General features: G+C 33.5%; 1 protein-coding gene across 5 annotated transcripts; it reads right to left on the reverse strand.

Annotated features, from left to right (window-relative positions):
• Nucleotides 1–4,027: 4,027 nt before the first annotated feature.
• On the reverse strand, nt 4,028–13,519 carry LOC107014604 (integrator complex subunit 9 homolog). 5 transcript variants are annotated; one of them, XM_015214581.2, is made up of 12 exons: nt 13,341–13,519; nt 10,363–10,435; nt 9,892–10,272; nt 9,590–9,804; nt 8,587–8,904; nt 8,149–8,359; nt 6,887–6,979; nt 6,648–6,739; nt 6,344–6,461; nt 6,154–6,239; nt 4,862–4,913; nt 4,028–4,788 (listed from the first exon to the last, which is right to left on the reverse strand). In XM_015214581.2, exons 2-12 carry the CDS (start codon nt 10,369–10,371, stop codon nt 4,282–4,284), a joined length of 2,082 nt encoding a protein of 693 aa, XP_015070067.1. In that variant the 5' UTR covers nt 10,372–10,435; nt 13,341–13,519; the 3' UTR covers nt 4,028–4,281. The 5 variants fall into 5 exon arrangements, with proteins under 5 accessions (XP_015070067.1, XP_015070064.1, XP_015070063.1 ...); XM_015214578.2 differs by having other exon boundaries at nt 10,363–12,387; XM_015214577.2 differs by having other exon boundaries at nt 10,363–12,413.
• Between the last annotated feature and the right edge of the window lie 2,721 nt (nt 13,520–16,240).

The following is a 16,240-nucleotide window of genomic DNA, read 5'->3' on the forward strand; positions in this document are numbered from 1 at the left end:
AATATGTTGCGATTTTCTTCTACAACAAAGCGTTGTTGTCCTCATCATTTATAGTTTATCGTTGATATCTTCTAATATAAAATATAATAGTTATTGGTATTAAATCAAGACTTTTTAGTGGTTTTTATCACTTATTTGTTTGTAGGATGGTTAGGTTGTTATTCCTTTTGAAATATTATATCGAAAAAATACATTTTAAGATGTACATGTTGCCACATATGACATGTCTGTTGTAATTTTTTCAATAAAACGTGCATATGTTGTGACATATATCACTTTAAGGTTGATTTAATCGATAATTGAGCGATTTAGGAATGAAAAAATGTCAAATTCAATCAAATTTTAGTACTTCGGACCATAATTAAGCAATAAAAATATGCTATAACACTTGGAACAATGATTTACAATGATGTTATATAACTATCATATGAAATTACTTGATCATTGTATGATGAACTAGTGATATGATAACCTTTGTAAAAATAGTTGACAGAATTGAGAAAGGTTGTTATATTATACTATAATTTTGTACTTAAACATGTTGTAGGACTATATATTAGTGTTACATGTTGAATTAGGTGACAATTTAATTGAATTTATCCCTCAAAGACCATTTTATGATATACATATGTTGCCACATATGACATTTCTGTTGCAATTTTTCCAACAGAACATGCATATGTTGCCACATATGTCACTTTAAGAATGGGTTAATCGATAAATTGAACGATTTATGAATGGAAAAATATCAAATTGGACCAAATTTTAGTACTTTGGAACATAATTAAGCAATAAAAATATGTTATAACACTTGAAATAATGTTTTATAAGGGTGTTATATAACTATCATATGTAGTTACTTGATCATTGTATGATGAACTAGTGGTAAATGATAGTCTTTGTAAAAATAATTGATAGATTTGGTGAAAGTTGTTGTATTAGACCATAATTTTGTATTTAGACATGTTATAGGACTATATATTAGTTTTACATGTTGAATTAGGTGACAATTTAATTGAATTAACCCCTGATATACATATGTTGCCACATATGACATTTCTGTTGCAATTTTCCCAACAGAACGTGCATATGTTGCCACATATGTCACTTCAAGGATGACTTAATCGATAAATTGAGCAATTTAGGGATAAAAAAATGTCAAATTGGACAAAAAATTTTAGTACTTTAAACCATAATTAAGAAATAAAAATATGATATAACACTTAAAACAATGATTTACAATGGTATTATATAACTATCATGTCGATTGAGACATGCAAGTCATATGTTGCAACTTGTGTAAGTTATATGTTGTAACATGTGTCAATTCTGTTCCTATTGAGATAACCTTTCTGTTGCTACATATGACTATAATTTGTTTTAATAGTCAATTATTGCAACATATAACAATCTGTTGGAAACGCGAATGCAAATAATTAAAAAAATTGCAGGTGCCCAAATGATGATGAATGATTTCAAAAAACTATTAAGTTTACATATCAAAACAATGGTGTGTGACCCTAATCATTTATGAAGTAATTTCAATTGAGAGCAATCAAAATCTAATCCATTGATTAAATTGGTTAAATCTGATTCAAGAAGAAGAAAAGAAGAAAGCTCAAGGACTAGCAACCAAGACCAATAGTGTACGAAAAGAAGAAGAAAAAGATAAAGAGAACGAGAAGAAAGACAAGCAAGCAAACAAGAACGACGAAGAAGAAAAAGAGGAAGAAAAAAAATATGACGAGAGGTGGGGGAAAATATTTTATTTCCCCTTTTGATACAGCTTGTTGGTGGCTTTCCCCAATTTTAATCCCCACCAAAATTGGTTAAATTAGGTTTTAGTCAATTTACCCTTTTGCCCTTCATTTAATTCAATGGCCAAACTGTCAACTTATAAACTTGAGGGCAACTCCACAATCTTTAATTATTAATCACATAATTGTCACCTACACCCAATACTTAAGACTTATGTCACCACCCATTTATTTTGAAACCTTATTGTCACTTTTTTTTAAAAGTCCCATGTAAAATGGCAGAAGAAAAAAGACCCACAAATTTTAAAGCAAAAGAGGAAGTGCACAAATAGCCCCTTTTAAGACTCCCTGTTTAAAATATAGTCAGCCCTTAAATGAAAGTTTACATTTAAATCCATCTGAATAAGTTTATATATTTACCTATTATTTTAAGGTTTAGTGGAGTTTGGATCTTTTTCGGATAAGATAACTATTTATTAATGAGCAAACTACATAAATTTCACTTACTTTAGATATTAATTATTAGGATTTTCGTTAGTTATTTATATTACTTTATATACCACTTTTTGGCTTTTGTATACATGTATCATGGTTCGTCAGATACATGTATCCATTAGATTTGAAAATCGAAGATACATTATTTAATTACTTTTGAATTAAAGGTTGTAACTTATCTCTTTAATTAAAGAAGAAAATGATGGAAATTAACAACCAAAACGAATATCGAGGATTCTCCCAAATCAACTATAACCAGCTTTATTAAAATATCAAAATCATAAAGCTTAATATTTTTCAAATTGTACGCTTCATCTTCTTTATTAATACCTTTCTATGTATTCTCAAGTTTCAATTTTTTTTCCAAATAGTCAATATCACAGTATCATTGAGGCATTTGAATGCATGGCTCTCTAAAATCGAATACAAAAACAAAGATTTGATGGAAGGAATGACACACCATCAATATTATTACTGCTAAAAAAAATTGCATTCCCCAACAAAATCAAAACACGCTAGATTTGTCCATGGGGTTAACATTGTCAGATTTCACTATGAATTGAGTGTACACATAAAAGCATTGAGATCAAATATATGAAAGGAAGACAATTTGATTACAATAATGGAAATTCGAAATGAGATGAGAATGAGATATTTTATGAACTTAAAAAAGATGTAAATTCAACTGGGGTTTATATCCGTTATGTATAACAATTAAAGATCAAAATTTTGGATGTAGTAATAATGATGAATATCTTTTTGAGTGTGATACATCAATTGCTCGATTGAGAGTTGAAGGTAGAATTGAAACTCCTTGTAATGCTAATTCAGATACATATATAAAATTTCGTTCATTTCTTTTCCAAAAACACGAAAAGTGTATAAAAATTCTTCTTGTTCGATTTTCTTTCTTTAAATCTCAATTCCTAATCTTCATTTCGAATTATAATCATGATGGTGAAGTTATTTTAGCCAAATCATCATCTTTCCGATTTGAAATTGAAAGTATTAGTGCTGCAAAAATAATTTGAGATAGAAAGACAATGAAAGCTTAAATACATTAACATAAATAATCAGATACATAAAAAGATACTATATCAAATACATTAATAAACATACTAGATATAACCAGAGAAGCATATGCACGTCAGATAGATTAACATAAAAATCATATACAAGACATTAATGATTTAGTTACATCAATAGAAAGTACATACAAGACATTGGAAGTTTAGATACATTAAAAAAATATAGATACATAAAAATATTAAACGAGATACACGAACACACACTAGATACATAGGGCAATTAAAATCAAGGCTGGCTAAAACCAAATACAATTTATAAAGTTTAGATACGTTGAAATTACAATTAGATACATATGAAAATTAAACTAGATACATAATAAAATAATTTGACCAAGTTCTGGAGAGATGCCAAAGGGAAACTTGATGAGAGAGAAAAAATATTAATTAAAATTGGATTATTGTTTTGGTGTTTAAATTTAAAGATAATTAATCAATCCTAATTTTAAGGAATTTATATATCTAATTATTTATTTAAAAATATATGGTATAAAATATTAAAAGTGATAATATATGTAATTGTTTGAAAGTAGAGGTAATACTAGAATGAGAGACTAGTTTACTTTGGGCATAAAGTCTTTGGAGAGGAGCTTTATATAGAGCAAGTCACTATAAAACCGATCATATTTGAACTTGTATTGTATCATAAATTAAGAAAATGTTTTCAACTATCAAATATATTGTCATATATAAAACAGTAGAAAGAGGTCACTTTTCATTTAAGACCATTTTGGCATTAGTTTAGTCAAACTTGGACATGATTTATGTGATATTGCTTCAATCTCAACTGTTCCATTGACATTTCTTGAAAAATTTAAGAAACTCATTGGAAGACATTTATCTATGTGTTCCCAAATCTGTCTGATTTTCACTCGAAAACATTTTCAGCTTTGGTAACGAGATAAGAAATTCTTTTTTGGAGCCATTGGCATCACCATCTTTTATCAGAAACAAACTAAAGTGCTACGAACAGCCTCAGAAACCAGGGAAGCAGTAGTCTCATCACCAACGCTTATGGTGGTTTGAGTTGATGTAACCTCTATCAAGGCTTCACTGGGCTCCGAGATGAATATGAGTGATACATTTTCTGATCCACCACTACTCTGGGCAGCTACTTTCATCCCCATCTTCTCTAAAGCCATCAAAAGGGAGTCCAAGTCAACTCTACCCAGAAATAGCAATGGCCTAACTTGGGAAGAAAGCACTTGCTTGTTTCTAACAACACACCGATACTTTCCCTGCTCAATGAGCAACTCTCCCTTTAATCTTGCAATATTTTTTCCCTCTATCATTTTTGTATCAATGAGCAGCTCAGAAGCCACGTCCATGGCAATGTCCATATCTGCAAATGCTTTCAACTTGGGCACAACTACAGTTTCATTCTCGGAGAAACTTTGGACCGAAAATTTGGGGTTCCAACAGCTGATATGGGGCCTCAAACTCTCAGGGACCTGAAAAGAGCAAGAGTAGTTATGAGAAACATATTGAACAGTTCAGTTTCTTAGAGCAGAAGAGAGAGCCTACCAGCACGTGTTTAGGTTGTAATATCTTTAGTAAAGGTATAGCTTTCTTTAGCCTGCAAACAGAAAATGAAGTTTGTATCTGTAATGAGTCAAAGCCAGAAAGGTAATTGAAGAGCTACAGAAATGTACCTACTTGAAATAAAATAGAAACAATTACTCGAGTGAACTTGATAATTATACAACATACTCAATAAGATTTCACAATGGGGCCTGGGGAGGGTCGAGCGTATGCAAACCATATTCCTACCTGGTGGAGATAGAGAGGTTGTTTCTGGAAGACCCTCAACTCGAGTACAACACACAAGGTAGGTATGAAAAAGGAAAAAAACAACACTGAAGCAAATATAGCAACTAATAAGGAATCAGTACAACAAAATAGTGCGATAAGTGAAACACAATAAACAGCAGATGATGATAGAAAACAAAAGCAATACACTACAAGAATAAGGCTAATACTACGACAGACAACACTCCACTACCTACTAACCTTCTACCCTAATCCATAACCTCCACACCCTTCTAAGGTCATGTACTCGATAAGCTGCAGTTGCGCCATGTCTTGTCTAATCAGCTCTCCTCAATAGTTTTTCCATCCTACCACTACTTCTCCTCGTACCCAATATATCCAACCTCTCGCACCTCCTCACTGAGGTATCTACCTATCTCCTCCTCACACGCCCAAACCATCTCAACCTTGCTTCCCTCGTCTTGTCCACCACGGAGGCCACTTCCATCTTGTCCCAAATATCTTCATTCCTAATTTCATTGTTCCTGGTATGCCCACATATCCATCTTAGCATACTCATTTCTGCAACTTGCATCTTCTGAACATAGAGTTCTTGACTGGCCAGCACTCTGCCCCTTGCAATTATATTGGTCTAACCACTACTCTGTAGAGAAAATGACTAAACCACTATGCCACCTCCCCAGACTCCTTTAAATGAAAATAAACCAGTAAACATTTCAACTTTATTGTTTGCTGGTTAAATCAACTCACACTAAAAGGGATCGGTTCCTAAACCATCCAGGAGCGCAATCTAATGGTTCTTCATTAATTCCAAAACTCTACTATAAAGTTCCTAGAAAAGATAATCATATGGTAAGCAGTAAAGTGACTTTCGATCAAACATTCTCTACTTTTCCAACAAACATCCTTTATCTGCTTCTTTTTCATAAGGCACCTCTTAATCCTAGTTGCAAATTTAGTGAATAAACTACCCATATAGCACCAAAACTATAAAAAGTGTGCTGTCTGCCACACATGAGATAGGGTATCATAAAGAGTAAGCTTACTTTATTCCGGAGATGAATGAACATTGAAGGACCTTCATTGACATTGGCTCAAAAGGCAACAAAGCCAACTTGATATCAGCTCTTTCCTGTGAAATATGAGACATTAAAAATATAGTCAAGCCTCACATTAGTCAAACAACCAGGTGCATAAGATCTGAAAATATGAAAAAATCATATAACAGTTAGGCACCTCAATGATAAGCAACGAGTTAGGATCTGCACACCAACGTTGAAGGAGATGGAAAACAGGGCCAAGTCTCAAACTCCAGTGAGGACAGAATACTATGCAAGGTTCCTGCCAACTTGTTCTAAACAATAACATTAGACTTCATCAACGATGTTGACAGTAACAGACAACAATGAAGTCAAAAGATGTAAAAGGATAGAAAAGTGTAATAAAGACAAAATACTCTCTACGGCAAACTTCTTAACCAGGTTACTGTGCTCATTTCTTTATCTTATATCTTGACATGAGGGGACAGAGTATATCTTACAGGAATTTCGATGAATGTATTGCAGGAGATACGAAGAGTTTTTTCTCGTTTGACAGCTGAATATGCGTGAATAGTGGTTGCCCAGAACAAAACTGTGGATCCACAACATAAAACAAAAGGAAATACATTATCTCTACCAGTGACTTTAAAAAAAGGGTGACAGTGGACCTGTGACTTCTGTTTTAACAGCAAAAGATTAAAATCACAAGATTCATAGTATTAATCAGTTAATCTAGTACTCTTTCTTGCAGTTGACTGGACAGCCATTCAGGTATGATATTGGAAAATGCCAACAACTCTTCCGCCACAGAAGAAACAAAGTATATAGGAACCTACAGAACACAAACATCCAGTTTAAATACATGAAAAACATATTTCATCTGACGCAAAGTTAGGTATCCAGAACCAACTGTACTAAAATTAGATACAAAAACGAAGCAAAACTTAAGAATTGGAGGACTCTTGTCCATGTGCATTGATCAGAGACGGATTCAAAACTAACTTTTTGCACAGCGGATGGCAATTGTCCACAAGTGCATATAATATCTGGGAGACAAAGTCTCTCGATGCTCATTCCTTCACACTATCAGGATTACAATTAACATTAACTCAGAATTTATATCTCCAATAGCAAGTCCAACAAACCGCACTGGAAGATATGGGGACAAATGCTATGGATCTCCCCTCCCTGAAAGTAAACTCATTTTTCATACCGATTAAGAAAAGATAGTCTCATGTTTCAGAAATTCCTGGAGATCGTTGAACTCAAATTCCAATAAATTATTAAGATGAAAAGAAAAAAAATTGTTGAAGTATTTGGCTAACAACATAAATACTTATATAGGATTTTTTAGATACATGAAACAAAGGCAAGTTTCCCAATTCTTCAGATTCTTGATAGGAAATAGTAATAGTTAAGATAGTGTACACTTGACTAACATAATTGTTATATTTTACACTCCCTCAGTCCCATTTATCGTTGCACGCTTTAACTTGGGACAGTGTTTAAGAGAAAAAAAAAGACTTTTGAAATTTGTGGTCTAAAACAAACTTTACATAATTGTAAGCAAAAAATAGGAGGCATCAATCAGGAAAGATATTCCTAAAAAATACTCTGCTATTTTATTATAAACACAGTTGCTTCCTTTCAAGCAGTAAGTTGCTCTTCTGAATTCTAGATATAATTCTTTTCGAACTAGTAAAAATGGTAGCAAACAATCTATATTTCCTTTTCTTTCCAAATCAGAATAATATATCTAATCCTTATCATGTATAACTTGAATACTATTCCACTTTAAGCTTCTCAAGGTGAAAATTCTCAGCACTATCTGCATTTTCCACCCCGATACTGCAAGAAAAGGGGTCTAACTTCTAAGGAACACAATATTGGTACTTTTTTTGGATAAAAATACCGATCTTCTAGCGTAATTGATGTGACAATCACCTAATCACTTGTTGAAGAATTGAAATAACTGCACAAACATGCAATCTTACAACATACCTTTAAATTTGAAGATTCTAGTGAAAGTGATATGTTCTCCAACAGCTGCAACATGACTCCGGGCCGTCCAATGGGAATAAGGACTGATCCTCCATCACTAATAGTGTCCAACGCACATGAACATATGAAAGATACTTTTTCCATCTCTTCAGAGTACTCATCTGAATCCAGCCATGATTCAGGTATTGTTTCCCAACAACTACCAATATTACTGCACGTGTGCCAAGTTTCAAAGATCATTACTTCCCTTCCAGAAAATACGTAATCATATGGAGGAAGATGAATAAAGATGAACCAATCGATGGATGGAGAACAGGAGAAGATAATCTTTGAAAGGAAGAAGAGAAAAAACCTAGCCTATAAATCTTATCTCACATATGCATGCCGGACAGCTTCAATAGTATATATAATATTCCATATAATACAAAAGGAATGTACCTTGAATAGGAACTGCCAGTAGCAGGAGGGAAATCGTTCTTTTCACCATCAACATCATTGCAGGCTGTGAAGTCTGAATATAATAGAACATCACTGCCTTCAAGAGCTTTGTAATCGAAACTGGTTGCAGTTGCTGATGCAAAAACAGAGCCAGAAAGATAAATAATGTTTCCTTTTGGACTTAGAATATTCCAATTACAAGCACCTATCTCTAAACCAGAACTCAATGCTTTTATGGTCAATGAGCCATTATAGCAGGCTTCTTCAGCATATTTGAGGAATTGAACCTTCTCCATGCAACCCTTTATATCAGCTGCACTGAAATTTTTCTTATTACTTGCGGATCAACAAGCAATAAACCATAATAAACACATAGAGCTTAAGAGTCTCTGTTTACTTTTTCATTTTTGACAACTGGCTATGCGCACCGAGTCCTTTTCTTTCAGACTGGGATGAACATTCAGATTCGTAACAGAACTTGTAAAACTGTCCATTTCCAAGTCAGTAAGTTTTTAACTGAAAATATGCATCCACATGTAATTATATATGGTACTGAAACAGAACCGACTGCTACATACTTTCCACTCTTATCCCAAGCTGAAAATCAATACTATTTTCATGTCTCAGTGTAATGCCCACTCTATTGAGCAGACAACCCATTTGCAAAAGCATATCCTCAAGTTCATAGAAATAATTGAAGACTATGACTTAAACTAATATATCAAATTTAGGATGAAAAGGGTGTGCGCTTGTATTGGTGGAAAAAATTATGAGATCCCTGAATCATGTGTTCCTCATTTTTTAAGGTACGTTTACTTCTCTGTGTTTGTATGACCTAAAACAATTACATCCAAGTCCATCCTACAAAAAAAAACACAGCCAGTATTTTAAAACATAGGTGCAAGTAGCAAACTAGTTCTGGTAAGTTGGAACACACTAGTTGATAAATCACAAGAAATGTGACAAAATAGATCTTTCAATTAAATGAAATAAGAAGTGTTACCTGTATATGGACATCCATCCACCGAGCTCTGTCCTTTCACTGCCTAAAACAATATCCTTTAGTGCCCTAGGAAGTAGTTCAAGTTTTTCCCATGTCATCCATTGAGGGCAACCAGACTCTTCAGGTCCATAGAATTGTCTCAACTCCATATGCATGGAAATCAGGTCCTCCATCATCAGTTTCCCTAGTCTGGAAGCTGCTTCCGTTGCATATATCTGATGAGATAACCACATTAAGAAAAAACATTTACCAGCATAAGGTTCATTGTATTTATAAATGCAAGAAAATATCCTTTCTATCACCTTTGCTCTGAAGTCTTTGAGGCGGGTAAGAAAAGGTAACCCTAGCATACCCATCGGACTTGAGATTAGTACCACATCTATGGAATAAATACTCCAAAGCTGCAAACTTTTCACAGTTTTATACCAAGGCTCAGCCTGGATCAATTTTTTGGAATCAAGAAGCTCTGAAACGTCCTGTCTTACAGACTCTGAATTTGATGAACTTTGGCCGCTATGAATAGAAGCTTTCTCATCAAGCAGGGAAGATATAACAATTGGTAGGGGAGAAAATACAGCTAGGGCTGAAAGGTCCAAAGGGCAGTCAAGTAACACCCGGAAACCACATATATTAACTATGTGGCATGGTGGGAAATAGTAGCCCCTGCCCTCACTTAAACATGTCTGCAAATGTTGGATTCCATGAACATGATGTCAGTGTGTACTACAATTATACGCAGGCAAGGCAAATATGCAGAGAAGGAAGATACTTACAAACTTCATGGAATTGATGATTGCTAAAGTTTCTCAGCAAACAGGATATCTTAATATTCCGAAGGATATCAGCCTATAAAAGAAAAAAATAATAGGAAAAAATAAACAGGATATCTTATGGATCTTTTGTTTTAATACTAGGAGGATTAGATCTTTCAAACCTCTTTGTACTCCCTGTTAAGGAAACAAGTTTATTGGGTGCACAGTTGATTGAGGAAATTAAGTCCATACCTACTACCAGTAAGGAAGTCCATATCAAAAAGGAGCAGGCATTGGAAGAAGTACTGATTTGGCGGTCTCCTTGCACCCAACAGAATACCACGGAAAATTGCAGATATAAACAACCACTTGAACCAAAAATCTAAATAAAAGGATCACTTCCTTCACGTCACTGATTTCATTCTACAATTATCCTGTTTTTTCCTATCCCATTGTTGTTGCTGATGTAATGCCCGTGAGTCTATGATTTCACTCTCTTTTTCATTTTTCTTCTCTTTTTTATAAAGCCCGCATTTGCACTTGAATTTTTGAAATCCAGAATTGACCCTTCGAAGTATACAGATCAATCCTCCAATATTATAAAATGGTATAGCATATAGATGCTCTACTAGTTTTCTTCTCTTTTGCTATGAATACTAAGCTATGAGACCTCTACTATGTTTTTCATTGCCTTTTTTCCTTGGTGTGTGCTCTATTTGTGTCCATCAGCAGAAAATCTTAAGGATAGTGAACTTTGGGATTCCTTGAATCCAACAGAAAATTTGGCCCATCAATATGAATAGAATGTGTAGAGCTTAAGAATTGGAAACTCTCCCCACCCTTTGAAAAAATATACAGAGATTATTATTTAAATTTTGGTGGGATTACATTACACTCATGTTTGGTTTATTCAAGTCAAAAGAACATCAGCAAATAGAGAACCCTTCTTTTTGGATGGCTTTAATCCATATAAAATACTGCTATGAGAGGTGAACTTTCAGGCGGCATGCATTTACATCAGCTATTTAGCAAACAAAAAAGGGAAGTGCAATAACAATTACGCAAATTTACACTGCAAGATGCTTATAAATGAATTTCCAGAACACACATCCTTGCAGAACTCCTAGACGGAAAATCAGTTTTGCATTTTGTTCTCCTAAGCGAAATAGTGAGTTGAGGTATTGTTTCACACACATTGTCCCCAAAAAACATGGCAGAAAGTTTCAATCAAAATCTGAAATACACACCCCATATATATCAAGCTCATACAACAAAACAATTTAGACAAACATTCTAGAGCCTAGATTAGTTTAAAGATCACCAATAATCAGACAATTTTAAAGGGGAATCAAGAAATGGTGATTTTGCTGCTATACGGGTTTTTTTCTCGGACAAAAGAGTACCACAAAACCAGGGAAGATGCTGAGGTTGAATGAACATTATCTTTGCTTAAAATCAACAATAATCTGCCGGTATTTGGTTGGCCGCACTGAACTTGGTGAACTCCGACAGAGAGAGGGTGAAAGGGTTTTGAATGGGAACAAAGAGGAGAGAAATGAGCCAAAAGAGGGGGTGGGGAATTATTTTTTTCCAGGAAAATAGCCGAAAAGGGTTCAATATTTCGTTTATTTGAAATTCCAATTATGTTGGTTTATATGGTGAGCAAGCGAGAAATTATCAGGAAAAATATCTAGCGAGAAACAATTTTGGTTGTGACAAGCATGTTCAATGTATAAAAATTTGTCTTTTGGGGTTTATTTTGAAAGGTGAAATCACCAATAAAGCTCATGCAGTCATGCTTACCCCAACAAAATAAAGGAAAGCATCAACTGGCCATTTCAGCTTTTCTTTAATAGGTATACTCGCATCATTAACAGGCAAAGAATAACCCAAATTTCTGATTAGCATGGTTCAACCCAATTTGACATTTTCAGTAAAAAGGTTGGCAAACTGTAGCCAAGTCCAAAGCATTGCACAAAGAAAAACCACAGTCAGCAACTCCTTATCCATCACAGAACCAAATCTACCATTTTTAACCATGAATCCCTGCCACAATGATGGAGGCATGATTTCTGGCAAGGGGTTTCAAAAAGAAAAACAAAGTGAACTTGTGAAGAACACTAAACATAATTTTACTATTGAAAACAAAACTCAAGTACACTATTACAATGGTACTGGATGAGTTCTCATTTCTTGAGATTTTTTCATAATAACACCATCAGAAATTGTATTAAACACATCTCTTTCTACATAAGGCAAAATGCAATTGTAAAAACATTAAGCATTCATTTGACTCCGAAAGTCATTCATGATAAACTTCATTTTCAGACTGAATTATAAAAAAAGAAAACAGTTAAAAAAAATTGGAACTGTTAACTTTTAAGTTGTAATAAGGAAAACAAGAAAAAGTAACCAACCAGATAGATCCATACAACTAGAACAACGAATCTGCTTGGTAGAATCTCAATAACAACACAAGCTAAACATCCTCAAATTCTCTAAGGGTCGTTTGGTTTGCGAACTAAACTATCCCGGGATTCCTTAGACTAATATATCCCACGTGAGAGGTGGGATAAAATAACACCTAGTTAAATGGGATAAATTGAGATATCCTGAATGAAAATACTTCGTAATTTGGTTGAAGGTATAAATTTATCCTGATTTATCCGGTTATCCCGGAAGAAATTTATAACTTGAACGAAACAAAGTATAGATTTATACCAAAACTTAATCATAGATACTCCATATTATCCAATAGAACATTACAATTAATTGTTGAAGTGTGTGACCATGATCCATTGTCTGTACAGCTATTTACGCAGACATTTCTGGAACAACACTACCAGGGCAAATAGTCGAGCAATTGTTAGAGAGAGAACACACCTTTATTTACTTAATTGTACTCTCAACAAAAAACCAAACCAGAGCAATCATAGATTATTAAAACAAAAAGATTAATAGAACTCTCGAAGAAAAATAGAGAGAGAGGTGGAACTTACCGTAGTAGCCGTGAGTAGAGTTAACGGCAACAGGCGACCGGAAACCGGCGACCGGCGACCGGCGATGAGAGCAGTGAACTCAAGAACTTACTGTCTTCGGTACTAGGGCTTTACCAATTCCCAATTCTCAATCAGGGCATCAGGTTTTCTTAAAATAAATAAATACAGTATTGCGCCAAAATTTTGAGCAATTAATCTTATATACATAGGTGTAGTTCCAAATATTCTATAAAAAATTAGTGTAGTGTGCGTGTGTGTCAGTGTGACTTAATATTTGTTGTCAAAAGTTATACTCCCTCAGTCCCTATTTAATTATTCACTTTAAAAGTAGCACACATATTAAGACATCAATTATTATTATAGGTTATTATTATAGCTTAGTTACAATATTATTCTTTAACTTAAAAGATTATGCAACTTCTTAAGTATAATAAATATATTTTCTGATTTCAAAAAGCATGCATTACAACTTATTAGTACTAGAATTTTGTAGAATTAAATAAGGGCATATTAGGAAAAAAATTGTTATCCTTTCTTGATTTGTTAAAATGAACAAGTAAATAGGGACAAATATAAAAAAAAATATGGACAAGTAAACAGGGACAGAGGGAGTATTTTAGAAGTAATTATCTTTAAAATAATGCATAATCTTTTTACAACAAATAAACGTTCGATTGTTTTCGACTCAAATATAGCAAAAACAAGTACTCAAAAATGTGAAAGGAAATAAGAACAACAAAATAGTGCGATAATCAAAACATAATAAACAACTACCGATATAAAATATCAAAAGTAAGAACTACAGTAATACGACTAGCACAAAGCAAAATAGTGCATAATATATGTAAGGAGTTGTAATAACAAATGCAAGGTGTAGTCACCTAAACACATGAATGGGTCATATCATATATCAAAAGGCAAAGACTATTTGGATAGGCTAAAACTACGATCGACACATTGCTCTATACTATCACCAATCCAAATATATATGAATATAGACTAGTAAATAGTTATTAGACAATTATTAACTATCTACTACCCTTTATACTAATTTGAGATTTTCATAACATCTTATCTAAAGCTATTTTTCGATAAGTTGAAAATGTGTCATATCCTATTTATTCACTTCTCCTATACCTCTCTTTGAACCCACTGTATCCATCCTTTCAGTATGTCTACTACAAAGGTCACTTCTACTTTATCTTATACACTCATTCATAATTATATCGCTTATAATATGTCTACACACTATCATAACATCCTCATTTATATAACTTGTGTCTTTGATACTAAAAAATTTTTGATTGACTAACATTTTGTTCCATATAACAAAGTCAATTTAATCACCACTCCGTAAAACTTCCATTTAACTATTAATAGTACCTTTTTGTCACACATAAATCTCCATGCAAGCCTCCACTTCATCCTATTATTTTAATTAATTTTGAAGTCCTACATATTAGAATAATAATTAAGTTATAATTAAGGAAAATAGTAAACGGCAATGTGTCTATTGTAAAGCTTTTTAAATTTAATGAAAGGAAAAAAATTCAATCAACATTTTCAAAGGAACTTCATGCTGTTGATGTAGCGTAGATACATGAAAAATAAACGAAGATTTCAAGTTTTTTTTTTTTTTGGTTTAGTAGGTTTACACAACAAGAAAAATCTACATCATTTGTTAGACAATAAAAATATATATACATTATTTAGTATATAGAGTAGTCAAAAAGATTCGGTCCAACCCCACCCGGCCCGAGCCTCACAAGCCAAGAAATTATTATGGGCTAGGGCAGGCCGGCACTTCATTTTGAAGGACCTGAAAATGCTCAACCCTAGCTAGAAGAATTGCGGGCTGAGGAGGGCTAGCCTTTTTTTTGTTTTCATTTAAAATTCTATTATATCAAGAAAATGAAAAGATTTTCGAATTAAATAATGGCTAAAAGTAATGTTGTTTCAATAATACTAGCAAAAGTTATAGTGTGATCAACATGTATCTATGATACTAATTACACGAGATACATGTATTTGGTGTGATACATCCTAGATATGCGAGTGAGATAAGAAAGTGGCGAGCAAGATGGGAGAAAGGCGAGGGTGCGAGATTTGTTTATGTATCCTAGATACATGTGAATCCACTTGAATAGAATCTATCTACAACAAAGTACGCCTAATTTTAGGTCAATATATTCCAAAATATATGTATCTAGCGCACCAAAATCTAGTAAGATTCGTAAATAGTTTTGACTCATGGACTGACCCCAAACCAACTCCGATGACACGTCGTCGAGGGCCAAGGGCTTTTATGCATCAGGCCTATAGCCCTAGTATTTCAAGGGTTTGAAAATCATATTCCAACCCTACCCCGATAATGGGTTGGATTGGGCCAACCTCATGAGCTAAGCCCATTTTGACAGCTCTAATGATACATATACACCACTTTTTCGATGAAGGAAAATTAATGAATATATTTTTCCATTTTCCCAATAATATATTTGATGCTCGCCAAGAATAATTACATGCATTTTTCAACTATAAATTTAGTAGACGGCTATATAGTGTAAAAAACTCATAATGTAACTAACGATTAACGGGAAAAAAAAGTGGAATTTTGCTGTTGAATACTTTTTTTTACTTGAATAGAGATGAACTAGTTGAATGTGAATGGAGCTTGACTAAAAGGGGGGTGCCTATCACTTTTTTTTTTAACTAAAATAAACAATTTCCTTCTCTAAATACCTGTCTTTTCAGAATTTGAAATTACAAATGCATAATTGATCGCCATGTCTTTAGAGTATTATCAAAATGGCTGTATTGTGTCATACAGGTTTACTTCGAACCTGAAACACATCAAAATTTTCACTGCGATGCTTCGAGGCTCGAGCGTTTTTTTTTTCAGA

The sequence above is a fragment of the Solanum pennellii genome, chromosome 3 (genome assembly GCF_001406875.1).
Source record: "Solanum pennellii chromosome 3, SPENNV200".
NCBI lineage: Eukaryota > Viridiplantae > Streptophyta > Magnoliopsida > Solanales > Solanaceae > Solanum > Solanum pennellii.

Coding starts and splice junctions, on each gene's coding strand:
- LOC107014604 (XM_015214581.2), bottom strand. Junction 9,805..9,891: donor TCAAAGACTTCAGAGCAAAG/GTGATAGAAAGG, acceptor TTATCTCATCAG/ATATATGCAACGGAAGCAGC. Junction 6,462..6,647: donor ATACATTCATCGAAATTCCT/GTAAGATATACT, acceptor GTTATTGTTTAG/AACAAGTTGGCAGGAACCTT.